The sequence below is a fragment of the Eschrichtius robustus genome, chromosome 4, assembly GCF_028021215.1.
Source record: "Eschrichtius robustus isolate mEscRob2 chromosome 4, mEscRob2.pri, whole genome shotgun sequence".
Lineage (NCBI taxonomy): Eukaryota > Metazoa > Chordata > Mammalia > Artiodactyla > Eschrichtiidae > Eschrichtius > Eschrichtius robustus.
In genome coordinates this window covers 18,708,889-18,736,417 of record NC_090827.1, presented here as the reverse complement: position 1 = coordinate 18,736,417, position 27,529 = coordinate 18,708,889, and the positions used below count along the sequence as shown (strand labels likewise).

At 34.2% G+C, this 27,529-nt stretch overlaps 1 protein-coding gene across 4 annotated transcripts in view; it reads right to left on the bottom strand.

The window, feature by feature from the left end:
- RAP1GDS1 (Rap1 GTPase-GDP dissociation stimulator 1) overlaps window positions 1-27,529 on the bottom strand; it is a 155,688-nt gene that overhangs the window by 70,606 nt on the left and 57,553 nt on the right. For all 4 annotated transcript variants that reach the window (XM_068542468.1, XM_068542467.1, XM_068542469.1 and 1 more), the window contains exons 3-4: window positions 21,674-21,796; window positions 18,816-18,941 (exon numbers count right to left, since the gene is read on the bottom strand). In XM_068542468.1, coding sequence (XP_068398569.1) covers window positions 18,816-18,941; window positions 21,674-21,796 — 249 coding nt within the window. The remainder of the gene's footprint in view (window positions 1-18,815; window positions 18,942-21,673; window positions 21,797-27,529) is intronic.

The window sequence follows — 27,529 nt, the reverse complement described above, 5'->3', positions numbered from 1 at the left end:
CTAGGCCAAATGGTAAAAGCAAAGCTATACAGACAAAATCACACACAGAATCATATACATACACCCTCAGAAAAAGAGAAAAAGGAAAAAATATATATATATATCGTTGCTCCCAAAGTCCACTGCCTCAATTTGGGATGATTCATTGTCTATTCAGGTATTCCACAGATGTAGGGTACATTCAGTTGATTGTGGAGATTTAATCCACTGCTTCTGAGGCTGCTGGGAGAGATTTCCCTTTCTCTTCTTTGTTTGCACAGCTCCCAGGGTTCAGCTTTGGATTTGGCCCCGCCTCTGCGTGTAGGTCACCTGAGGGCGTCTGTTCTTCGCTCAGACAGGACGGGGTTAAAGTAGCAACTGATTAAGTGGCTCTGGCTCACTCAGGCTGGGGGCAGGGAGGGGTATGGAATGCGGGGCGAGCCTGTGGCTGCATAGGCCAGTGTGACGTTGCACCAACCTGAAGCGTGCCGTGTGTTCTCCCAGGGAAGTTGTCCCTGGATCACGGGACCCTGGCAGTGGCGGGCTGCACAGATTCCCGGGAGGGGAGGTGTGGAGAGTGACCTGTGCTTGCACACAGGCTTCTTGGTGGCTGCAGCAGCAGCCTTAGCATTTCATGCCTGTCTTTCGGGTCTGCGCTGATAGCCGCGTCTCGTGCCCATCTCTGGAGCTCGTTTAGGTGGCGCTCTTAATCCCCTCTCCTCGCACACCACCAAACGAAGAGGCAAGAAGTCGTCTCGTGCCTCCTAGGCAGGTCCAGACTCTTTCCCGGCCTCCCTACTGGCTAGCTGTGGAGCACTAGCCCCCTTCAGGCTGTGATCACGCAGCCAACCACAGTCCTTTCCCTGGGATCTGACCTCCGAAGCCCGAGCCTCAGCTCCTAGCCCCCACCGGCCCTGGCGGGTGAGCAGACAAGCCTCCCGGGCTGGTGAGTGCTGGCCGGCACTGATCCTCCATGTGGGAATCTCTCTGCTTTGCCCTCTGCACCCCTGTTGCTGTGCTCTCCTCCGTGGCTCTGAAACTTACCCCCTTCGCCACCCACAGTCTCCGCCCGCAAAGGGGCTTCCTAGTGTGTGGAAACCTTGCCTCCTTCAGAGCTCCCTCCCAGAGGTGCAGGTCCTGTCCCTATGCTTTTGTGTCTGTTTTTTCTTTTTTCTTTTGCCCTACCCAGGTATGTGGGCAGATTCTTGCATTTTGGGAGGTCTGAGTTCTGCCAGCTTTCAGTAGGTGTTCTGTAGGGGTTGTTCTACGTGTAGATGTATTTCTGATGTTATTTATGGGGAGGAAGGTGATCTGCACATCTTACCCTTCTGGCACGATATATTTAAAGTGATGAAAGGGAAGAACCTGCAACTAAGATTACGCTACCCGGCAAGGATCTCATTCACATTTGACTGAGAAATCAAAAGCTTTACAGACAAGCAAAAGCTAAGAGAATTCAGAACCACCTAACCAGCTCTACAACAAACACTAAAGGAACTTCTCTAAGCAGGAAACACAAGAGAAGAAATGGACCTACAAAAACAAACTCAAAACAATTAAGAAAATGGTAAGAGCAACATATATATCGATAATTACCTTAAATGTGAATAGATTAAATGTTCCAACCAAAAGACACAGGCTCGCTGAATGGATACAAAAACAAGACCCACATATATCCTGCCTAAAAGAGACCCACTTTGGACCTAGGGACACACAGAGACTGAAAGTAACAGGAGGGAAAAAGATATTACATGCAAATGGAAATCAAAAGAAAGCTGGAGTAGCAATACTAATATCAGATAAAATAGACTTTAAAATACAGAATGTTACAAGAGACAAGTAAGGACACTACATGATGATCAACGAATCAATCCAAGAAGAGATAACAATTATAAATCTACATGCACCCAACACAGGAGCACCTCAATATAAGAAGTCAATCATGAAGACAAATGACAGAAATTAAAATTGCCCAATTTATCCAAGGAAACTGACACATCGTTATAGAATAGGTACTTATTAATATTAACTTAGCCTTTATGTCAGACAGTGTAGATATAAACAGGAATATAAGAAGCCTCTTCTTTTATAGAGTTTCTATTTCAGTGAGAAAGAGAATAGTAAACAATAAAAGCTTCAATACAGTTTTTTACAGCATGTTATGGAAGCACAGATAAGAGAAAATATACATCTTCGGGAGAAACAGATGGAGGAAAAAGGAGAAAGGAGGTTTATATAAAACTTAACGGAAATTAAATGTTCATGATAAACATAAGTGTAGTCACCTAAGACCTATAAATTATGAATCCAGAATAATAGGTATATTTATACAGTAAAATTAGTTTTCTCTAGCTCACCTGTAATCTAAGTTAATCACTATTTAAAAGGAGTAATAGTTCCTTAAACTACTGATTAATGGCATAAATTACATACTCAGTTTAATCAAGGTATATTAAGACCTGGGCCAAATTAGCATTAATTCCCTGCGTTTATTTATCAAAATGTTTTGGGGGTACCTATGGTGTTTCACATACTGAGCTAGGTTTGGGGAATACAAAAATAACTAATTCATAGTTAAGGAGAGAAAAGTATGAAGGAAAATATTTATGCAGTAAACAGTTAAGTTTTCAGAGTACAGTGCAAGCACAAATAAAGAAGTTTTACCTAGAAGCGTTAGAAAAAGATTCATTGTCATGTTTCTCAGAATGTTTTTCAAGTCCTTACTGGCATTTATTAGGTGTATAAAAAGAAAATAAAAACCCAACTCTGTACTTTTTTGGTTAGATTCTGATTGGATTCCCTTCCTTATTAACTCTATCAAGGAAAAATTTATGTAAAATAAACTATTGAACACATAGATTTAAAACATATGATTGATGAGTTTGATAGTTTTGCACATCCTAGAAACTACCAACACAATCAAAATACAAAACATTTTATCACAATCAAAAGATTCCTCATGTCCCCTTGCAGGCCATGCTTCCCTCCACTTCTGTCCCCAGACAACCACTGTTTTCTGTCATTCTACATTAGTTTGAATAAATACATTCATATAGTATGTATTCTTTTATGTCTAGCTTCTTTAACTCAGCCTAATGACTTTGAGATTTATACATAGTGTCAGGTATGTAAGTGGTTTATTCTTCTTTATTGCTGAGTAGTATTCCATTGTATGTCACAAATTTTTTTTTTAATCTGTTCACCTAAATGTATAAGACATTTAGGATGTTTCTAGTTTGGGGCTATTGTGAATACAGCTACAGTGAATGCTGATGTACAAGTTTTTGGTTAAATATCTAGAAATGAAATAGCTGGATCTTATGGTAGGAGCACGTTTATGAGTATATGGTTATTGAGCACTATTACAGTTAAAAGAATGTGGTGTGCCACTGAAAAACTATTTAAAAAGTTCTCAAATACAGTAAAAATGGAAAATTCTTAAAATAAAGGACAATGCATGTATTCTTGAGCATAAGAGGTACTTAAATAAATGCATATCAAATTGAAGTGAAACCTTAGCTTCATATCTAGGCAAGCATAGGGCTTCTGCTCCAAAATTAATTTGGTCACTAGAGAAAAGCATCAGCCTCATTCTATGAAACTGATTTTAACTTTAATGTGTAACTTTTCTAATTAATTTTACAATAAGTGATCATCTAAGTTACAAAATGAGAACAAAATTCAGGGCTAAAAGAAAGGTTGATTAAAAAATTAAATTCTAGAAATGAGTGCTAAGAAATTGTCATAACGATTCAGAATTGTGAAGAGGAAAAAGGCAACTAGACCTTCACGTAAGAATGATGCAATTGATTCCATGCTCAGAAATCATTAAATATTTCACCTGGTGGCTTTGTTGTTAGTCAATTTTAACATCAAATTATTTTTTTAAAATTTTGCCTGATTTTCATTCACTTAGAGCATCATGAAATATATACCAATCTGAAAAATAATTTGGTATATCTTCTTTTCGTTCTTTTCTTTATCATGTAACGCTACATAATATTGATCTGGTCTAATAAAGATTAGCTGATAAAAACAACATATATTAAATACTTAACTGACCCATACTACATTATGTGGAAGAGAGAGGAAAAAAACAAGCATCACCTGGTGTTCACTCAAATGACAAGCTGTCCAAAGGAAAGAACCTGTTTCTGTTCTTTTTTTCTTTTTAAAATAAATTTATTTATTTATTTATTTATTTATTTATTTATTTATTTATTTTTGGCTGTGTTAGGTCTTCGTTGCTGCGCGCCGGCTTTCTCTAGTTGCAGTGAGAGGGGACTACTCTTCGTTGCGGTGCGCGGGCTTCTCATTGTGGTGGCCTCTCTTGTTGTGAAGCACGGGCTCTAGGTGCGCGGGCTCAGTAGTTGTGGCTCACAGTCTCAGTAGTTGTGGTGCACGGGCTTAGCTGCTCTGTGGCATGTGGGATCTATCCGGACCACGGCTCGAACCCGTGTCCCCTGCATAGGCAGGTGGATTCTTAACCACTGCGCCACCAGGGAAGTCCCCTATTTCTGTTCTTGTGTCTTATCACTGCTTATTTTAAGGTTTTTCAGGTCACTCAGGAAATTTTTTTGCTGCTTATTTGTTACATTATTGTGGTTTTGCTACTTTAAATCCCAATTTATTTCATTTAGAGCACAGTATGAGGAAAAATTTTAGGTTAGAGAACTACTAAATAGAAAAGCTCACTTTGCTAAGCCAATAAATTAAAGAAATTTAAAAGGGTGTATCAATCAGTAAAACAGAATAAAACTGAATTTAAAATATTTATTAAAAATACGTAAGATGTGTATAAATTCCTTTCTATTATTTTTCATCCCAGGAAAGGAAGAATTATTCAGGATATTTAGTAAGGACAGTATAATTTTAATTTTTATTATCTATATACCTTGTGTGCAGAGGAAATAGTACAAAGCATTATAATAGGTATTTGTCTGAAAACTTGAAGGGTTTACCAATGTTTGTCTAGCTGGTTTATTGAGACTAGTAAAACCCTCAGATTATTAACTGGATTTCCTTAGTTTTTACTAAGAATCCTGATCAAATCTAAATGTTCATCATTTCCCAATGAATAAAAAGGAAAGTCAATATTTCATACATTCTTCTACATTTAGAGAAAATGAGAAGAATAAAGGATCAAACATGTGCATGCTTGTATACACATATACTTTTTTACAAAAAGTTTTAAAATTTGGAAAAATGTGGAAAGCTTCTCCTTCATCACTTGGTTCTTCTCTATCTTCTTTCAAATTAGGTAAAGTTTACGTTTCTGACTTAAAACAGATTAAACAAAATATTGGTTTAAGATTAGCTTTCAGCAAAATTCTTACAACATATTCCTATATCTGCAATTCTAAGAGCTGAACTATTAATACTGGAACATAAAGGTATTTGATGACATATTTATGTATTTATGAAAGTGATAATTTCTTCAATTATAGTACTTTGAGAAAATGAACAAGAGACATGAATTTTAGTTCAACACTATGACCAGTTTAGCTGTTGATCCTGAAAAGTCATGTGAACTCTCAGGCCTCAGTTTCCTTATCTGTAAAATATGGCAGGGTTGGATTAGATGACTTCTGAAAGTCCCTTCTTTTAAAAAATTTCATGAATTCTATGTGGCTTTATTCCCTTAAGCTTGTTCCTTGAATCCACATATTCTATCCAAGTAACATCTGAATATTTTGTTAAACTTGAGAGATTATTTAAACTTTTTGAATGTTTATCCCCAAAGTGTATACGAATATAAAGATATAGAAATTGCCCACTTGCCATTTCCTCTTGTATCTCTATTAAGAATCTCAGATTTATTACTGCCACCAAATAAAACAAAACAAAAACAAGCAACAATAACAACAAAAGTCAGAAAAACATAACAAAATAACCTCTGTTCTTTCCTTTATCGGTAAACTACCCCATCCTCTGGTCAGTTGCTCGAGCCCCAAATCTAAGAATCACTCTTGACTTCTCCTTTACCCTTATTCCTGATTCATCCACCACTCTAAGTATTTCTCAAATTCTTCTGATGCCCCTCATCTTCACTACCACAAACCTAATCCAAGTAACCATTATCTCTTGCCGGGACTACTACAAGTCTTATAATTGGCCTCCACACTTCCATTCCATACTCTTCCATTCTTCTCAACCCACTTTTCATGCAGCTCCAAGAGTGATGTTTTAAAAATCTATGGCAGATCCCTTTTGACAGCTTCTCATTACTCTGGGATGGCCCACAAGGCTCTCTATGATCTAGGTCTTATTTATTTCTTCCACTTTATTATACAACACTCTCCCTGTTCACTGCATCTCACATACCTTGGTCTCTTTCCTGTGCTTTGACCAAACTAAGTTCTGTCCTCAACTGGCGCTTTGCAACTGCTATACTTCTCTAAGGAATATTCTTCCCCTTCTCTTTAAATAGCTACTTTATTCTCATTTTTTCAGATTTCAGCTCAGATAAAAACAGAACTTTCTTCACCTTCAGATACTCTCCATTATATCATCTTGTTTATTTCCTTGATACCAATGATCACAATCTGTAAATATCTTCTTTTTCTAGTGTTTACTTGTTTATTATCTATCTCCTCCTGTGCCATACCCACAAAGATAGGGGCTTCTTGCTCGTATTTTCTATGATTCCCAACACCTGGCAGCGTGCCCTGAACACAGTGGGCTCAATCAATATTTGTTGATTAAAGTATTTGGTGCATATATATACATGAAATAATAAAAAGGCACAGAATGAGAATTTCCTGGGATTTACTCATCATCATTACTGGAAAAAAACACTCCAATCATATGACCCATGGTGTATGTACTGAGACTTTCTATAAGGAGGAACATAAATACATACCTTCAATGACATAAAGTTATGTTTCTAGTTCTAATCTCACTTAGTAGAGATAGTTTTTTCCCCTATGTCATATAGAAGGCTGATTTAAAAAGAAGAGTTTACAGGTTAAATCTCTGTTAGCTATTTTACTATGATGGCATGTCTCTTTTGATTTGCAATCTTCAGCATCATACGACTAGATTCAAAATAAACATTTTGTAAATGACAAAGAATTATCCCCCAATGTAAAAATTCTAGCCTTTGAATCTACATGGTATAAATGTACTTTCATAATAAATAAATTTTGTAAGTACAATCATTACTGTATGTGAGCAATATCCTCAAAGGTTGGGGGAGGACAATTATTTTTGGTGCTGAAAAGAAGGTCTTCATACCCAAAAAAGTTGGTAGCCTACAAAAACTATAATTTTATTTGTTATGGGTGCATGAAAAAGAAAAATAAGTTGGTAGTCATGATGTAAATCATTAGGAGTAGTATCATATTTTTGTTAAGTCAGACATATTGTCTATTCTGATATACAAGATTATAAAGGATTTTTGTACTCTTCTTAAATATATTGTCTCTTAATTTTGCCTAGCGCTATTTTATTTTTTAGGAGCAGGGTACTGGTAAATAGACATACCTGCCTTGTTTTTCAAGATAAAGTCAAAACATACTTATGAAATCTACTAGGGAAGAAAATTAACTCCTGATGCTTACATTTTCCCCTATAATTCTGTCAAAATAGGTAATTTCTACTATGTACCTTAGACATATTCAAATATGTTTTAAGCATTCAAATGAAAAATTTAAACCCATCAACATCTTTTCTGAAATTCAGAAAAACAACTTATTCATGATCCAGGTGCAGGTAAAATGCATGAAAGACTAGATATAAAAGCAAAAGCTATAAATATTACACCAGTGAAATTACAAAAATGAGTCATGAAGAAAAAAAACATCATGACCGTTAAATACCTGTATATCAAAAGGAAACATAAAGCTTGCAATTTGGTGGCACAGTATTATATTCAGGTTTAAAATCTGCCTTTATTTAATGGGGGATAATTTCAAATATACTTATATATTTACATTTATAATGCAGGATCAGGAGAGGAAAGCACTAGTTCCACAGATGCAGTTTAAAATTAGGTCACAGCACGGCATCTGATGGACAGCTTTGGCGTGCCTACTGATATCAGTATTAATTTATATAGACCAATAGATTTCTCACATCAGTCAAAATTGTTGACAACTCTAATTTTTTAAAAAAGCCTTTATATAATAATAGAGCATCCGTAAGTCACACTGCATTTGCTAAAGAAATCACTGAAGTTACTCTATTTACCAGGTTTTTATATTTCTACATTACAGTAAGTCCCCTATATATGAACAAGTTCTGTTCTGAGAGTGCGTTCATAGGTCCAATTTGTTCGTAAGTCCAAGAAAGTTAGTCTAGGTACCCAACTAACACAATCGAATATATAGTACTGTACTGTAATAGGTTTATAATACTTTTCACACAAATAATACATAGAAAACAAACACACACAAAAGATAAAGAAAACACTTTTAATCTTACAGTATAGTACCTTGAAAAGTACAGTAGTACAGTACAACAGCTGGCATACAGGGGTTGGCATCAAGTGAACAGGCAAGAAGAGTTACTGACTGGAGGAGGGAGGGAGGTGGGAGATGGTAGAGCTGAAGGATCGTCAGCAATAGGAGACAGAAAGCAAGCTGCAGTTTCACACCTGATGTTGATGAAATGCAAGTTCGCGTCTTTGAAAGTTTGCAGCTGGAAGGTTCATATGTAGGGGACTTACTGTATCAGCAAAAGACTGAATATCTGTATTTTATAAACAAATTATTAATTAAACTCAGTTATTTCATAAAATTACCTTAAATGACTTCTGAACAGCATTCAGGTAACAATGTAAATAATTTACTGCTCCAATTTATTAGTCTAATTGCTCAAGATCAAAATTAAATTTTATTCCAATTATTTTAAATGAGACGCTTTTGTATCAAACTATTTCATACTTTAGACGATGTATACGTATTTGCATGTGTGCTCACATGTATATGTAGTAATGATTTAGAATTTAACTTAAACTGATAACAGCACTGTTTCTCAAAAGGTACATTATTCCACTCAGCAAGAACAATGTGAATTATTCACCTTTAAATAGTATTTATCTTTTATATTCCTTCCCAACCAAGGGAAAGACTCCCGACACGCAGTAGGGATAACTTTAAAAATAGAGAAAGTTTTCAGTACTTTAGCTTGGTTACAAAGAAGAAAAATAGAAAAATTAAAACAGAACACAGTTAAGAGCAGAGGATACTATGTATTGACAGGGTTTCAATAAGCAGATTAGACATTTTATGTTTAATGTGTCTACACATAGACTTTATCTTTAACAGGTGAAATTAGGATAGTAAAGGTCTGGGGAAAAAAACAGATTTCAACAGCAAAAACAAACAAAAAATCTTACTTTTGCAGAGCTTCATAATTAGACTTTCCCTACTCCTTTTAAGACTTGTTAATCAGGAAAGGGAAATTCCAAACGCCATTTAGGCTTTGACTCAGAGAAGAGGAGAGAATCTGGTATCCAAGGGACACACACAAAAAATTTAATTTGGCAACCATATATGACTTCTTATTGAGTTCAAAAAAAAAAAAATCATCTAATACTTTTGCCATGTGCAATGCTCCCTCACATGTTGCCTCTACTTTCCTATCTATTAAAACTGATCACAACTACAACTACCTGTAAACTATTAGTCCATCTCTTTAACAAGGCATTAGCTTTTTTCTAACATGGTACGTGGGAACTAATCAAGCACTGGAAAAAAGCAGCTAAATATATAATGTGTTCTTTGCCGTACAAGTTTTATGAAGGGAAAAATTTATAGACTGTTAGATTTTTAAATACCATTTTAATGAACAAAAGGTATTTGAATGTAATAGGAAGCACAAAAATGGAAAAATCATAGTTCCTCAAAGTATAAACTATCTGAAGTGTTACTAAATATTTAACATTGCTTAAACCTGGTACAGTACTTTGCAAGAACCAACCAAATTAATGACAATCAATCCAATCTCACTTCAAAATTCAATTTCATTCTCTCTGCCCCAGTCAGTATTTACCGTATCATACCTGGGCCTACTATAATGGCTTTTTGATATCTCTGCCTCACTTCTCCTCCCTTTCCAATACAAATTGAATCCTTCTATGGAACTGAAAATACCAATTTCAAGTTTCCTTCCAGTGGCTCTTTCCTGTCCACACATTCCAGCACAAAAACAACTCCTTAGCCTACATACAGTGTAAGTGCACAACACAAATCGATAAATGAATGCAAAATCAAGATCTCTACCTACAGTAAACCTTCACTACCATTTGGTTACCTAAAAATCATATCCTTATGACTGCTTATAATATGCCTCACAGCCCCAACTCTGATCCCTTCCCCACACCAAAGCTTCTTACCGTCACTTTGCAACTGACTTTTATTGTATAATGAGCTTGACTTCTACTTTACTGGGAAGATGGAGGCCACGCCAGAAGCACTCTTTTGACTGCTCTCTGTACTACTGTAAATTGTTTTTTTATAGTTTCACCTATCTTGTTATTTTTCTCTAAGGAAGAATGTCCCTTCCCATTCTAACACCAAAGATTTCATTTCTTCTTTTATCATCTATGATCTTTGTGCATCAATCATTTACTCCAGGAAATTTACTCAGTCCTTGTCCATAGGGTCCTAGCCCAACAAATAAGTTCCTGTTTCCACTACTCTAATTACTCTCACGATGCTGCCCTTCCCACAAACCGCTTCTGTCTCTTCTTTTCTCATTCAATTTCTAGAAAGTTAATACCCTCTTTTCTTTTCCTCATTACTCACCATAGCCCTTGAAATTCTATTTCTTTCTCCACAAGACTCGACTTAGAGATTTTTTTAAAACATGAATGTCTGTTAATCAAATGATCAAAATTCAGTATTTTTCTTGGCAGTACTTGACAGTGTTTATCACCCAACTCTTTGGAATCCATGACAAGAAAATTGTTTTCCTCGAATCTTTCAGTGCTTCTTCATAAGCTCCTTCCTTTCTTCTACACTCAAAATGTGGCTGTTTTTCTCACGCTTTCCTTTAAACATTTCTTCTGTTCCCATGGGGTCAACCATCACTTTTAAGTGCATGAATCTCAAAGCTCTGTCACCTGAATGTGACAACAGCACCTCAAATTCAACATGCGTCCAAACATATCCACCTGGTTGAGATCTATTTCTGTTGTTGATATTATCCAGATCTGAATTTTGGACTCATGGACTCCTTTCTCTTACCTGATACTTTCTTGGATTCTTACACACACACACACACACACACAAACACACACCCTCTCTTCCTTTCTATTCTCTCTTTTATTCTTCAAGCTTGAAAAGAAACAATAACCTTCTAACTGGTTATTTTTCATCTAGTCCACTGTCCAGTGGTTTTTAAGTAGGAATGTGCATTAGAATCATCTAGGGAGTGTTTGCAGAATATAGATGATACGTTAGATTCTAGTCTCAGAAATTCTGATTTACTGGTTCTAGGGTGTGGCCAAGAAAATGTATTTTGAAAAAGTCCGCTAAGTGTTTCAGATACATACTTCTTGTTAAGGGCAACTGCCTATCTTATAATGTACATCTCTTTCAAATTAACTTTTTCTATGGGATCGATTTGCACATTTAACTCTTGCTCAAATACCTCCAATGGCTCCCCGTTGTACTAGCCCTTCTCCAATATGGGTTCCAGACATATCTCTCTACTATATTATCTACCTTTTAAAATGCTTTTCTGTGCTCCTGAACAATCTCCTAATCCTTTCTCCACATGTCCAGATACTATGCAGATTGACTGCTTCCTCCTCTATTAACACCACTGGAAGGGCTCAAACACAAATGAGCTCCCTCTTAGATCTCTATTGTGTATCCTCTTACAGCACCATCACTGTGTCCTATTTTACACATTGATATACATGCTTCATTACCTTGAATGCACTATAAACTCTTTAAACACAGGAGACACACTTGGACAATTAAACAGAAGTGATTACCAGCAAAACCATTTCCCCCCTCACATTATTTGCATTGGTTTTTCCAGAACAAAGGTAAATTATAAACTACTTACAGTCTGATCCTGACTCACCAGAAATCTCACCTGAAGTAGAGGCTTGTGGCCCAACACAGAAATCCTCCCGAGACTAGGAGTGCTAATGCCTAACCTATCCCTACAGGATGCATAGAAGGCAGAACCTACTGATTACCTGTTCTGATCAAGGTCCCAAAAGTATGAACTGTCTCTCCCTAAATTTTATTTTAGGGCTGTCAATTTTTTTGTTGATTTTTTTCCCTTAAAGTCAAATTTGGAGGGAGAAAAAATTAGAGGCAATTTTGTTCTCCACTTTAATTATACAAATCCAATAAAAAGAAAATTATTGTTGTAGGTCATACTTTAAATGTTTATATGTACGTGTATATGTATATAAGTTTGTAATTATGTTATATACATTTATTCTTCCCACTCCCTCAAGTAGGGCTGATAGAAACAAGGTCATTTCCCAGAGATTATATGTATGCCTCTTAGAAATATGGAGTTTTTTAAAGTTTTAATTTTGAAATAATTAGAGACTCACAGAAAGTTGCAAAAAAAAAAAACAATTAGTACAGACAGGTCCTAGGTACCCTCCAAACAGCTTGCGCCAAGGGTAACATTTACATAACTCTAATACAATATACCAACCAGGAAAGTGACAATCTACGGACCTCGTTTAGATTTCATCAGTTTTTATATGCATTTGTGTATGTGTGTGGGCATGTATAGTTCAAAGCAATTCTATCATGTGTATAGATTCATGTAATTGTGGTAGTTTTAAATATTCACTATCGTGTAAATCAAATTTTATCAAATTGATAACAGGCTTAAAAATCAAAGATAATTGTATTTTTTGGTCTCAGAAAACAGAACTTGGATACATTACACAACACAGAAATTGAGCAGGTATAACGAATGCAAAGTAGAACTGTATTTTGGTTTAAAATAAACTAGGAAATACATTCAAGTCAACACTTCTTGAAAATTTTAAGTTGTATGCTTGAATCAAGTTCAGCTACCAAAAAACAACACATTTGGGTTATGTTGTCCAAATAGAACTACGTTTGCTAAAGTACTCCATATTATTTCTTGGATTCTGTTAAAGACGTGGTATAAGAAACAATCATATGGAGACTATTCGAGCAATTTTTTAGAACCGTTATTGAAGATACTGTCTAATGCAAACCAATATCTTCTGCATATTTTAAGAGGAATGTATACAGAATCATCTAAGAAGCTAATGATATCCTGATGATGAATCTCTTCTAGAATTTGTCTCAACAGTTTTTTGTTTAACTGAAGAGCTAGAAAATTTCTCCTTAGCATAAAATAAAAACTACATAGCATATCAAGTTTTTCACCTTGGCAACTGAGATGCTCAAATTAAATTAGTGCTCATTATGGTAAGTATATTATCCCTGACTCTTACTAGATTTATCTTTGCCTCTCCTTATATGGCTTCTGTCCTTTATACTTTAAAAAAAAATATCCTGAGTACATTAGTGTATGCATTGCATTATGTCACAGCATACTTTTTAGAAACAATAATGTTACGGAATGAATGTTTGTGTCTCCCTAAAATTCATATGTTGATATTCTAACCCCTGATGTTATGACATTAGAAGGTAATTAGGTCATGCAGGTAGAACCCTCAATGAAGAGACAGGGGAGCTTGCTTCCTCTAGCTCTCCTCTCTCTGTGAAGATACAGTAAGAAGGCCGTGGGCAAACAAGGAGTGTCCTCACCAGATACTGAATCTACTACTGCTTTGATCTGGGGTGGATTTCCCAGCCTCCAAAACTGTGAGAAATAAATGTTGGTTGTTTAAGCCACTCAGTCTATGGTATTTTAATATAGCAGCCCAAACTGAGTAAGACAAATGATCATACATAAATGCTACGTATTTCCTTTGCCTAGCAGTTCATAATTTATATTGTAGTTCTATATATAAACCTTTATTTAATCCATACAACAGTCCACTTTTCCAATGAGGAAACTAAAATTCAGAAAGATTAAATGATAACTTAGTAAATGGTAGATCTGGAAATCTTATCAATCTGTAATATTTGCCTTCCAGAGAGCATACTAAAATTTCACTTACTTATAATTTTATTAATTTAAAAATAAACTGTATTTTATAAGCAATGCACTATTTGCTTAATTTCTAAAAAATGGCTCCAAATACTACTCCCATCACCCATTTATTTTCATTCTGATCAAAAACCACATATTTAGTGTGCACTCTGTAATTGTCCATAAGTTGTGTTCCTTTGTGCATTTTATTTTCTCCACCATATTAAAAGCTCTTTAATGGTATGAACCTTTTATAGAGCTTATGATAGTGTTACAAAACAACATCTATTTCCAACTACTATATATGTAGGAAATCTTTACAACAGAGGATTTTCATGTGCTAATAGCCATATTTACTGTCTCTAAAAGCAGTTGCATACAGTTGTTTATTCTTATATACGTGATGTACTCTGATAATAAATTTATTAAAAAATACAACAGATTGATTAGTAAAAGCTGAAGAATCTTATTTTTATACTTATTGGTTGATAATTCTATTCTACTCTAAAATTGAATACTAAAAAAAGTAGGACAAATCTATAGACCTGCAAACTCTTTAATAACATAATCAAACACTTAACCTAATTTATATCACTGAAACAAACATTTTAAATGTAAGATATAAATAGTTCTGTGTTTAATATAACTGCTGCAAACATATTCTGACTACTTAGGCAATTTCAAAGCATGTCTGTATTATTCTTATCTAACCAACTTACATTATGAAATATTATAGAATTATTGCTAATTCTTTTTCAGCGTTTGCAGTCAGAATAGTAAATTTTTTCTTCATCCCTTACATTAAAAATAGTGTAGCACAGTTAGAATCACTAATATATAAATAGGTCCATGCATGTACTTGGGCATCCTTTCATTTTTACACTTCTTGAAGTCATTGAAATAAACAATATTTAGTTTAACTCAGAAACAATGGCTTTGGCAAGCCTGATTACCACCTCATTTTGGTAGATTTATTTCTTCATCAATGAGCAAGAATTCAATTTTCTTTATATCATGTAAGACAGCATGTCATACAAGCTTCTTAAGTGTGCATCTTTCTAATAATAGGATTAATTATATAATCAAAAGCACTAATTTCATTTCTGTAGAGGTATATTTGTTTAATTTTAATATGTATTAATTTGAATTCTATATTATTCTTTCTCTGGTATACAAAAAGGCACAAATATTTAATTTCATGCAATCATTTTCTTTTAGCCTCTACTAAAAGACTTTTAACCAGTATTTCCGATATCAATTATTTCCTGACCTCAAGCAGTACCATCTACAAACAGAGAAAGCTCAGTCTCCAGTCACCAATTTATCCCTATGAATTATAAACATGGGGTGGGAATTTAACATGAAGCTCTTCAATACTATAAGACCATTTAATTATATAAGCAATTTTAAATGTGCACAGTTACATAAACAAAGCTAATCATTAAAAGAAGAGAATACCACAAAGATGGCCAGATAAGGAGAAAAAGGGGCTCATTTTTTTCCATATCACCTTTGAGAGAAATGTGTAATTAAACAGGCCAAATGTATGCACTGCTGAGATGTAATACTACTTTATCTAAACTTATATCCCCTAGCATATCCCACCACAGCTTTGCTGACTTCTTTCCAAATTGAAATATAATTTTTCTCTCTTCTTTGATCTAAAAGATGTCAAACTTCTCATAAAAAGAAGTATTTTGGCGAAGTTAAAGGGCAAAGAGTTAAAACGTCGCTTATATCAGAAGTCTGGATACTTCGAAAGAGAAATCCATAAATGCCTTGGCAGCTCTCTGGAAGCACAGAAAAAAGACCAGGCATTTTAAATGAAAACTGTTCCCACTCGCTGATGCTTTCATCTCTATATGCAAGAGAGAGACTGGGTGGGATTCAAAAAGTTCATCAGCAACAAAGCCTCATCCTGTCCCATTTAGCAGTTATATCAGTCTATTACCTGATGTTAGGATATATAAGACAGTTTCCTTCCATTAGGAAGAGTTCCCTAAAATAGGCACTGTCAAAGCTGGGAAATCTGAAATCTGACCTACTTTTTTCAAAAGATTTCCATGAATTTTGTGGTAAGTGTAATTCTTTTTACAGTTAGAGCTCTCCTTTCAAAAAGAACTGTTAACTGAAATATGCTGGCAAATTGCCTTACGTTTCAAGTATCAAAATAAAAATCTATAAAATATGCACAAATTTCTCACATTTTTATCTCTAATACTGAATTCCCATGCTACTTTATGTATACATTAAGTTTACTATCTGTTGTAAGCCCAATAAAATTCTGAATAAACCCACACTAAAAAATTATTCATTTGGAATACATTTATAAAACAAGAATAAACTGATTAGTCCTATGGGTAAGTGTGATAAAATACAAACATGAATTTTAAAACACATGTTATCTGTAAGAAGAAGATTCCTTGTATTTACAAGGCTGTCATTTATAGTTTTCTATTCTCCCTTTAGGAATGAAGCATTACATTCTTAAGAGGGAAGAAGGTTAATTAATTAATTAAAATAGAAGTTATTCAATATTTTTTAAAGAGAGAAATCTAATTTCTGGGTTCTTTCAAACTCTTGCTTGTCATAAAATGTCACTGCATTTCAAGTAAATTAAAAAATCAACCACACAGCATCACATTTATAGACTTTGATATCATTCTTGTAATTAAAATAAAGGTGCTGTACTCTTCCTACAACCATTCTGGAGAAATCACTGATAAATTGACATAGATTTAATTTCAAATAAAAGGATAAGAAAGCATACAGTATTATGGAAATTATATGCTTAAGACAGCATGGCACAATGAACACATTTTTACCACATGATTTATAGTAATAAATCACTTCTTATATTTATTCATTTTTAAGATTACTAACTTCATTTTCCTTAAACAAGGTTTAAAAGTATAAAAAGTCTGTATTCACTATGCTTAATTTTCTATTTAACTATAATTTTCATTGAATTGAATGAGAATAAAGTGGTTATAAATATTCACAAATAAATGAAACAAAAAATTAACTTCATAGCCTAAAGCATATCCAGACTTTATACTGTATACCTCATAAGAACAGAGTAAACGGATATGATAAACAGCATAATAATGGACTTCAGTTTCATCAAAATGATAATCTTATTAACTAGACATTTATTACCCTAACTTCAAGGTTCTTTAGTGTATACAGGAAATAAAATTACTCTGTGCCCATAAAAATCATAGCAAGATGAGACAATAGATCACTATGGGTATTTCTTCCATTGTGCCAATATTAAGTGAAACTCTAGGACAAAAGTACTCAAAACAGATAATTCCTATGATGTTCAAACAATGCATAAGTCAAGAATATCTAAACTGAACAAAGATTAAAGAATACTTTTGATAGCCTTAAATTCTAGTAATAAACACAGAAGATAAAAATAAAAAGAGTAATGATTATACTCTCCAAATACTTGCCATCAATCTTTGCCTATTACTCTGCAGAGGTCTATTAAATATATATTGTTAAAATTAATCATAAAAAATACACATTCATTCTTGAAAGCTAACGTTAGAAACTATAGTGTTTAATAAAAATCCTAAATATGAAAATGCAAGTTATAAACATAAAGCACTAGGATTTTATAAACAAAGCTAATACCCTAGGATAGTAAGAATTGGAATGAAGGCACAGATAGGTAAATTTATAAGCAGCATTAGGGACTGAAATTCTCCAATTAAAATTCACATTAAAAGACATCCCGTGCCCTCAGATATAATATATAATATTCCAGAAAAAGGAAAGAATAAATGAGGCTAGTCTAACCACTACTGCTACAGAGAAGTTATAACTGAAAGCTGTAGTTTCAATCTTTTTTTCTGCTTCTTTCTTTTATCATAAATAAATATGTTTATGACTTTATTTTCTTTCTGGCTTATATGCACAAATCACTTTTTGAAACACTGTGTATTATAAAGGAGCTATCTATGATTTTTGTACATAAACTCAATGGGGAAAATAAACAATAAAAGTTATCCTAGTTGTACAAATAGAAGTAAATTCCTAGGACACTTTAAAGGTGAATGTTAGAAAATGTGTTTTTTCTCAGAAATCTAAGGAAAATCAGGATAAGCCTAATTAAATTGAATATACTCAAGATTTTTTTCTGTATTTTGTTTGCATATACGTGGGAAGGAAAAGTAGAAAATGTAAAAATTTTGCAATATCTATACCCATACCCAAGTTCTTCCTTTCTCTTTGCCTAGTAGGAACAGTATATTATATAAAGTGGTGAGGATGACAATGACATTATGACAAATAGGAATGGAGTCAATGCAAGATGCAATAGGCCAATCTAGCTCTTGAGAAGATAATGGTTTTTATGAATGGCTTTACTGAATTGCAAGTAATTAAAAATGTATTTGGACAGACTTAGAAACTAAAAACTGTGTTCAGAAGTATTCTCATGCAGAGATGGTACTTCCATAAAACCTAATTGAAAAGATATATTTTTTCCTAAAATTAAAAGCTCCAATTCTTAGAAAATGTCTTATTTTCCTCTGAAAATATCATTTGTGATATCAGAGAAAAAGAATTCATTTCAGATAAGTCTTAGTTAAAAGAATACTATGGCCCGAATTTCCATCGATTCAGCTTAAGCAGAGCTAAGTCATACTGGCTCACATTAATGTCTTAGCCTAGAAAAGACAGTGCTAACACTAAAAGCAGAATTATTATGAAAATCATAATTCTTAAACAAAAGTTTATAAGTGTACCATTGCTATTTCAACACTTACGGCTATCGTAACATATGTTTCCTAGAGCCCTGCCAGTTTGAAGCAGCACTTCCTGGTCTTTGCTATTTAGCAGCTGCACCAGTGGTGAAATCAATCCTGCATCCACACATGGAATTCGCATAAATTCTGAAAAGAAGAACATATTTAATTAAAAATATAAAGATTCTCAATTACATAAAAAAACCTCCCTTAATAAAATAAATATCTAATATTAAAATGTTTAAGATGGCTTACTATCCGAAGAGTACATTTCTGTCTAAAAGTATCATTACAACCCTACTAAATACTTCATGAAATGAGTACACAAAAATGAGTGGGGTCATATTTTTCTTTTCTGATAGTCTCTACCATAAACCAAAAGAATTTTTCATTAACTTTCATTATACCTAATTTATCACTATCTTCTTATACCTGGATGTTATAAGAGGAGGAGGGAGGGGGGAGGGAGGGGGGAGGAGGAGGGGAATAAGATGTAAAGGTTTTGTTTGCTTTTACACATTTTCAACTTCAGTTATCAGTACTGTAGACACATAATAGTACCTAGTTTCAGTAATTTGTTGTTGTTGTTATTATTATTATTATTAGACACTCTGAGAGTACAATTCTAAAAAGGAAGAAATATTCACAGATACTTCCTCTTTTACTTATTTTTCCTTTGCCTCAAATCCACCTTAAATCTGTTATATAGGGGAATACTTTATTTAAAAGATATCAAAATCTTTTACTGCAATTTATGGTCATAGCTATGCTCCCACGTTAAACTTGCCCCTGGAATTTCTTACTAATACTCTGGATTTTGAACATCAGCACATAGTCAGGTACGCTAATTTTTAGAGAGTTCTTTTTGTATGTACAAATATTATATTTTATAATTAATCCAAATCTAACAAGTATATGCTAATAGTTTTCTTCTATTATTATATAACGTGCACAGCAGAGTGATGATGAACAGATCCACTTCCAATTTCTTTTTTTCTCTGGTTCACACAATCTTCTTTCATTGTCAAGTTTCTAACCAGAAGAAATATAAGGCCAGTTAATATCTCCGTTGGGTCATGCTGCATTTCTGAAGATATTTATTTTAAAAAAAAGACTCTAATCCACTTTCTCAGCCAGTCACTTAAAAAAAGACCAATGTGGCGATTAAGCAGTAAACAACCATTTAAATGGATCCCATTTATTTTAACCAGTAGGGATTAGTGGCATGCCCTTAATAAGCCTCTGATTAAAAGTATAAATGCTATAAATTATGTCTTTAAAACACAGTTGTCATCTACTAGAGTGTAACTAGAAGCAACCTCTAGCAGCAGAGTCATCATGCAACTGTGACCAAGTATTACGAGGACTGATACTATTAAGTAATAAGATCATATAGGAATGGCAATCCATTTCAAAAAAAAAAATCTATTCAAAATTTCTCTATCTATGTTATGTGTGTGTGTGCTCATTCTTAAGAAAAAAAGTTTTAAGATAAAAATTGATTTCTGGAAACTATACTGTGTTTCTAATGAGGTTAAAAATAAATTACTTGATCTTAAAAATCAAGCTGCTTTGCATCTAAGAAGATTTAGATAGTGGTTGCTCTAAGTTAACAAACAATACCTGGAGGGGTTTCATTTTCAAACTAGATCTGCTTCAGGAGTTCTTTGTTGTCCCAAGGTGGTCCCTATCTATTCAGAGCAGTTCAAATCTGCTTGAAGTACACTAAATACTCCAGACCACTAGGAATCTCTGAACATTTATGACCAGCTCAACTCCAAAGCACAGCATGATGATTATAATTTCAATAGCTTAGATGTACATACAAACAATAGATGGTCAGTTTTCATTAACAACCAAAAAATGATTTACCAATATAGAACCTCATTGGAACTCGAAAGATATTTTGAGCACCTCTAAACAAATGAAAAAGTTTCATGGCAATTCTTTTTGGTAACACACATATGAACAAGTTGTTTTACTGGGCTAAAAACATACTTTACAATGCCACCTGCCAGAGTGATTACACAATGTATAAAATTAATTGTGTAAAACTGAAGCCAGAATTTTAAAGTTTCTTTTTTTAAAGTATAATATATGCAACTTACTAAAATAAAAGAACTAAAAATAATATCAAACTTTGACAAACTGAGGCATACTAATGGTATTACATTTAGCATGGCCTCCCCTTTTGCTTAAAAACTGCTTTAAGAAGTCAGTGTTTTTCTCAAATTGACTAAACTAAAATCATACACAAATATTTCTGCTACAAAATAATTCTTCCAAAGAATCCCCTCTCACTGGATATAAACCATATATAACGGGATGGCTATTTTATAATCTATGCTTTGCTGTCATTACATGGACACCTAAGAAATAAATGTTTCTCATGAAGGTGAATTCAGAAAACAGAGTATGTATTCCGACTACACTGTTGCAGTCAAGTGCCAACGTCAGTAGGTCAGACTAAAAAAAAAAAAAAACAGTGAGTTTATTTGGATATAACACAAACCAACGTATACATTGAAAAAGGGTAAGCTCTCCTGTGACAATGAAGATGAATGACTCAGTGGCAGCTCAAGAATCCTGCAACCAAAGCAATAAATGATACAGGTACAGGAGGGACTTGCAGTGCTATTCTTTAATTCTACTCTGAAGGAACGGAATAGCAAATGGGAAATGTACGAATAGAATGACTATAATGATAGTCATTTTAAACAACATTTCATTACATGAAAAAAGTCAAAGAAAAGAAAAATAGAAAGAAATAAAAAAGGTCTAATCTACAAAATTAAAACATAAATTAATAAAACATACTGACAGGTAGGGTGTAAAACTGAAGATGTTCCCAGCAGAAAAGTTCTTGAGGAAAACCTCACCATTTTTGGCTATTTCTGCTATGATGTTAGCTACTTTGGCTGTGCAGGAAGACTGTGGAACCAACAGACTTGCAAACAGTTGAAGTATTCCACTTCCTTGGATTTTTTCACTTGTTTCCATATCTGAAAGAGATACATACAAAGAGCTTCAGTGAACACCTTCAACACTAACACTGACAACTACATCTACAATAAATTCTTTAAGAATTTTCACCATCCATAATAGAAACAGTTCATTATATATTAAAATGTGTATATTTATATAAAATTACCTTCAGTTCCACAAGCTGCTTTTATGTTCAGTTTTTATCTATGCAAAACACTTTCTAATACAATCTTTTCTAAATCTACAGATTATAAAGGAATCCTTTCTGAATATACCATTTGCATACCAAACTTACTTCTCAATGTTATTTCCAACACTGTCTATTCAGAGTAGGAATGCTTTACTTTCTACTTCCCTTCTGAATTCTCTAACAGTGTGTTATTAATACATGTGAATTCTATGATTACCTATAATGCTACAGCAATTAAAAAAAAATAAGTGGCAACTAAATGTGCAAAAAACTCACCTCATATCATTTTATATGGAGTGATAGAAGAGACTATTCAGTTCCATATGATTACTATGTTTCTCGCACAACTTATTCAAACCACCACTAATGAAAATGGGAAATAGTAAACAGCAATAAGGCCATGGTATTCAGAACTCTATATGGTGATATAGAAATTCAAGAAGACCTACTTCTTTCCTTTTCTTTCCACCTTTGTTAAAATACAAATAAAGAGCCTTTGTATGAAATCAAGCCGCTTCATGTAAAAAGCATGACCTATTAAAATAAAAAACAGGAACACCTGGAATGATGATGGAAATAAAGAAAAGCTCAAGGAAACAAAATTTTAAATTACTATTTGGCTCTTAACAATGAAGAGGAATGGCATTGTTTAAAAACAGAGAGCTATAAGGCTCATTAAAGCATTCTATTTAAATTTATTTCTATGTGTAGCTCCTCTATGTCCTTTACATCCTTTGGATATACAAACAAACAAGAGAACTCTAAAGATTTCTTGTTAAGTAAATGGCAGCTGCTCTGATCAACAGAGAGTAGGAAATCATTTTTAATAATTTGAGAAAGTCTACAAAAAATTATCTATTTCTTTACAGTAAGTGCTGATTGTTTAGCTCAGTGCTTTTCAAACTGTGGGTCCCAATCCATTAAGAACCCTGAAATCAATCTGGTGAACAAGGACCAGCAATTTCTTAAAAAGAGAAATAGAATCAACAATATCCACAACAACAACAAAAGAATAGAAAAAAATTTTTTGGCAGACAGTAAGGTAAAACACTGAGTGAAACACATGCACATGTAACTGTATGTGTATGCTTACTGAATGTAAAATGTATCACTAATCATAGATTCTGGTCAAAAAGTTAAAAAGCAATGTTCCGTGTAACCCAAGACTAGCCAGGATTCTGTGTTAAAGAGGTATAACACTCTTAACATCATCAGGAGAAGCTAGAATTGTTGAATGGTTGAAGCAATAGAAAATTATATGGAAAATTATTTATAAATTTGTAAAAATTGAAAATTGTAAAAGTTCTATGGATTTGTTATCTTAAAAACATTTCTTGGGCTTCCCTGGTGGCGCAGTGGTTGAGAATCTGCCTGCCAATGCAGGGGACACAGGTTCGAGCCCTGGTCTGGGAAGATCCCACATGCCACAGAGCGACAAGGCCCGTGAGTCACAATTGCTGAGCCTGCGCGTCTGGAGCCTGTGCTCCACAACAAGAGAGGCCGCGATAGTGAGAGGTCCGCGCACCGCGATGAAGAGTGGCCCCCACTTGCCGCAACTGGAGAGAGCCCTTGCACAGACACGAAGACCAAACACAGCCAAAAATAAATAAATAAATTAAAAAAAAAAAAAACAGTTTAAACGAATAGAACTGATATTTAAAAAAAAAAAAACATTTCTTTGCAATTACTGTAGTTACTTGGGTATATGTGCATGTTTATATATGACATTAGTACAAAAGATCAAGTAATCAAGATTAGTCAATGTTGAAACTCCATCCATGCATTTCCTTTTCCATAAGCCTAGTACACTTTAATACAGCTAATACAATTTTGGTTTCTTACATTTTATGTACTGTAATAAAAAAGGATATTTTGGAGATACTTTAAAACAGCGCTTTTTATTAGGTGAAGAAACAGAAGCTCAGAAAGATAAAGTAAACTTGTCTAAAGTCACCAATAATCATAGAGCATGAACAGCAAATTCGGATTCTACTATACTAACAATTCAACATGTGTATCACCTGGCAACCACTGGTGTTATTTTTTAGAACAGAAAACTTACTTAAGCATAAATAAATGAAATTTGTCTTTTTGTACGCTGCTACTCACTGGTTTCTCACAATTCAGATTATTACAAATGTAAAGTACACATGATAGAACATAAACACAGGAGCTGTCCTTTCAGCAAGCGCATTTATAAAATACAATGTGGCTTTTCACTTTTATTTTGTTTCTTGGATTAAAAAATAAGTTTTTAAGGTACCACCTGAAAATCTGACACCAAGTTTCTATTAATTATTATTATTATTATTATTCTTTTTAGCAAGAAGCCAAAAGAACTGAACTCAGTTTGCCATGTTAAAATTCTTCCTTTTCTGACCACTGCTACAACGGTAGAACACTGGGGCTGACTGCTCCAGGGGTCTTGTCCCACCATCTGCTGGTGCTAGGATGACAGCAAGAATCTGGCATAAGGCATGAATCATGATTAGATGTGAAGCTGAGGCATTTGTGTGTGTGGAGGCGAGCAGTTAACTGCAAATCACCCATGCACGTCTCATTTTAACTATAACTAAAAAAGTGGCTTAACATCAGAGCTGAATGTCAGGGGCAAGGGGAAAAAAAGAAAACAAAGCCATACAAAGCTCTTGCACTCTGATGAGTTTCCATGGATTACAATCCAAGGAATTGGGAAAACAGTTATAATAAGATGAATCAAGATTTGGGAATAGTATTTTTTTAATACTATTGTCAGAGAAATAAAAGGGAAAATATAATCTGGTTTTTCATATAAATCTGATTTACAATTTAGAAAAATCAAAAAGGAACTCTATTTACTTGCTAGCATGTGGATTTATATATAGGTTTAGAATTTAAATTAAACAGCTGGGAATTATCTTCTTTCGTTTGTCATGAAAACATAAAGAGCCAAATACTGCTTATCATTAAAATGCCACTATCCAATAAACAATTACAAAGCTTCAGCCTCATTTCACATATGCTTTCTACACTGGCACTCTACTGCATCTCACAATGTGTATCTGTGAACTAAACATGTTCTCAGATATCTGTGAGCACCCTTGAAATGATTTTAAGAGAGCATTAAGAAGGCGTCAGTGGTCGTGTTTGCAGGTCTAAATGAATGACTGCTTGTAAAAAGAAATCATGTGTTGTGATCAGGAGTCCTAAAAAAAAAAAAAAAAAGGCAGACTTTTCATTATCTTTAGCCACACTACTACTGACATTGGAACTATACCCATTTTAAATATTTGCAGGAATCAATTCAACCTCTTTCTCCCCCTTCATATTTAGGTGCAGTCATAAAAGCGTTTGAGTATGCCTACAAATTATAGGCAGCTGGCAGTCCTTGAATTTTGAAGGACCCGTACATGAAGGGCAGTTGCTACTCTAAAATAGTATCTGTGGGAGCTATGGCAGGAGTCATATCCATTATAGTAGCCCTTGCAGTTCTGCAAGCACTCATTCTGTCTCTGCAGTCCTATGTCCACACCCCACCTGACCTCCTGGTGGCAAGGAGCAGCTTTGTTATGAAACTGCCAGTGATAGAAAGAAAAAGAAAACTGGGCAATCGGGTCAGAGAAACTTGAAAGAAGAGTAAATCAAGAAGCTGTGCTACAATGCTATAGGGAGAGGAGAAGTTCAAGCACAACTCATAGAATTTCTCAAGACCAATAACCCAGTAGAAGGCAGAGAACGGGTGGAATGGGAATGGGAATTTAAGATATGCCTTGAAAAAGGCTAAAGTTCCCAACAAAGTTGCCAAGTAAATACATTAAAATAATTGGCTTTACAGTTAAATATCAAGAGGGGGTTTTCAGGTATGCTACTATAAGCTGAATTTATGATGTTATGTTAGCATATAGGTTTTATGAGGAGAAATTAATGTAAAGCATTTGATAGCCAATTTCCAGTTAACTCCAAATTAGAAAAACAAAAATAATGACTGTTATTACTATGACTCTATTAGATTAAAAATGTACTTGGATTAGATTATTTACTTCTAGTTATGAGAACAATAAACAATTGCTATTTTTATTTATATTATATGTCCAAGGATCCTCGTGACTGTGAAGAGAAGACTCAGATTTGGGATTGACTGCAAGGACACGGAATATGACTCAAGGGCCATGTGTATCGTTGTCTCTGGGCAATTATTTATTTCTCAAGGGGCAGATTTTTAGAATAGGGTGTAACAAGAGATCTGGCCCTGTGCCTGGGAGATCTGATCCAAATCCAAGGCTTCATTTACTACCACACAGACGAGCCCCAAATCCTCTCTCCCTTTATCCAAAGGAAAACAAAGCATGTGCGCTTGGATATACAATAAATACCTCAAATTTATCATTTCCAAGATCAAATTTACCCTCTTCCTTTCCTTTCATTTTAGTCTCTATTGCAGTTAATGGCAGGGAACCCATCTAAGCCAGAAGCCCTAGAATGATTATAAATTTTTCTCTTTTAGTAAATGCCTCGCTACCACCCATGCTAAGCAGAATGTACTGTAAGTTCTGTAGACTCCATCTGACTAGCATTTTGTGCATCTATCCTTTCCTTGTTACATTCATGCTGCTTCCAGCTCTCAATTCTGACCTTTATTAAATGCAACAGCCTCCGCAAGAGTCTCCCTAACTCCAGCCTCCCCTGCAACTGTCATCTACATTGACGGCAGAATAAGCTTCCGGAAATACAAATGTTATGTCACTCCCCTACTTTAAATCTTTAAGTGATCGTCTATAAGTTTTAATTAAACATTCAAGCACATCCATGATATTTATATTTCCCAACCATATCTCCTGATACTCCTCCATTGATATCCTACATTCTAGCCTCACTAAATTGCTTATAGAAATCTAAATTAATCATTTTATTTCATACCTTCTTACTGCACTTGCTCCCTCTCTGAAATGCCACACCCACCCCACCACTATAGCTAATTCCTACACAGAGGCATAGTGTCCTCATTTAAAGGCACCTGATTGAGAGCCATTCAAGCTTTTAAAGATACCTGACTACCATAAAAACTCATTTTTTAAAACAGACATGTGACATAGGCATGATAGGTTATGTTTTCTTCATACTACAAATAAAGCTATATGATTATATTGGAAAAGCAATAAGAAACCAGTTTTTCTGATTCCTAGTCCAGTGTTCTTTCTAACACAACTGTTAATTTAGAAGATACATAGTGCTAACAATACCTTGACCAGATTCACCAAGTTATTACGTGACAAATATTTTTATTTAACGTATTTTTCAGAAGAAAGAACTAAACTAAGACAACTGGGTGAGAAAGGGATGCACAGGATTTTGAGATCGATAAATTGACTCAGTGATTGAAGGAGAGAAAGGGAACTGTGTATAGGGAAAGTGAAACAGGTTTAAAGTATATTTAAAACACATAAGAGGACTATACTGGGTATAAGATTAAAGGGCCTGATAAATGAGAAATTAATATTTCTAAAAGAAAATGGAAGTATATGGGGGGTTGTTATAAAATGCTTTTTCTTTCACTGATGAGAATCTTTTTCCCGCAATAAAG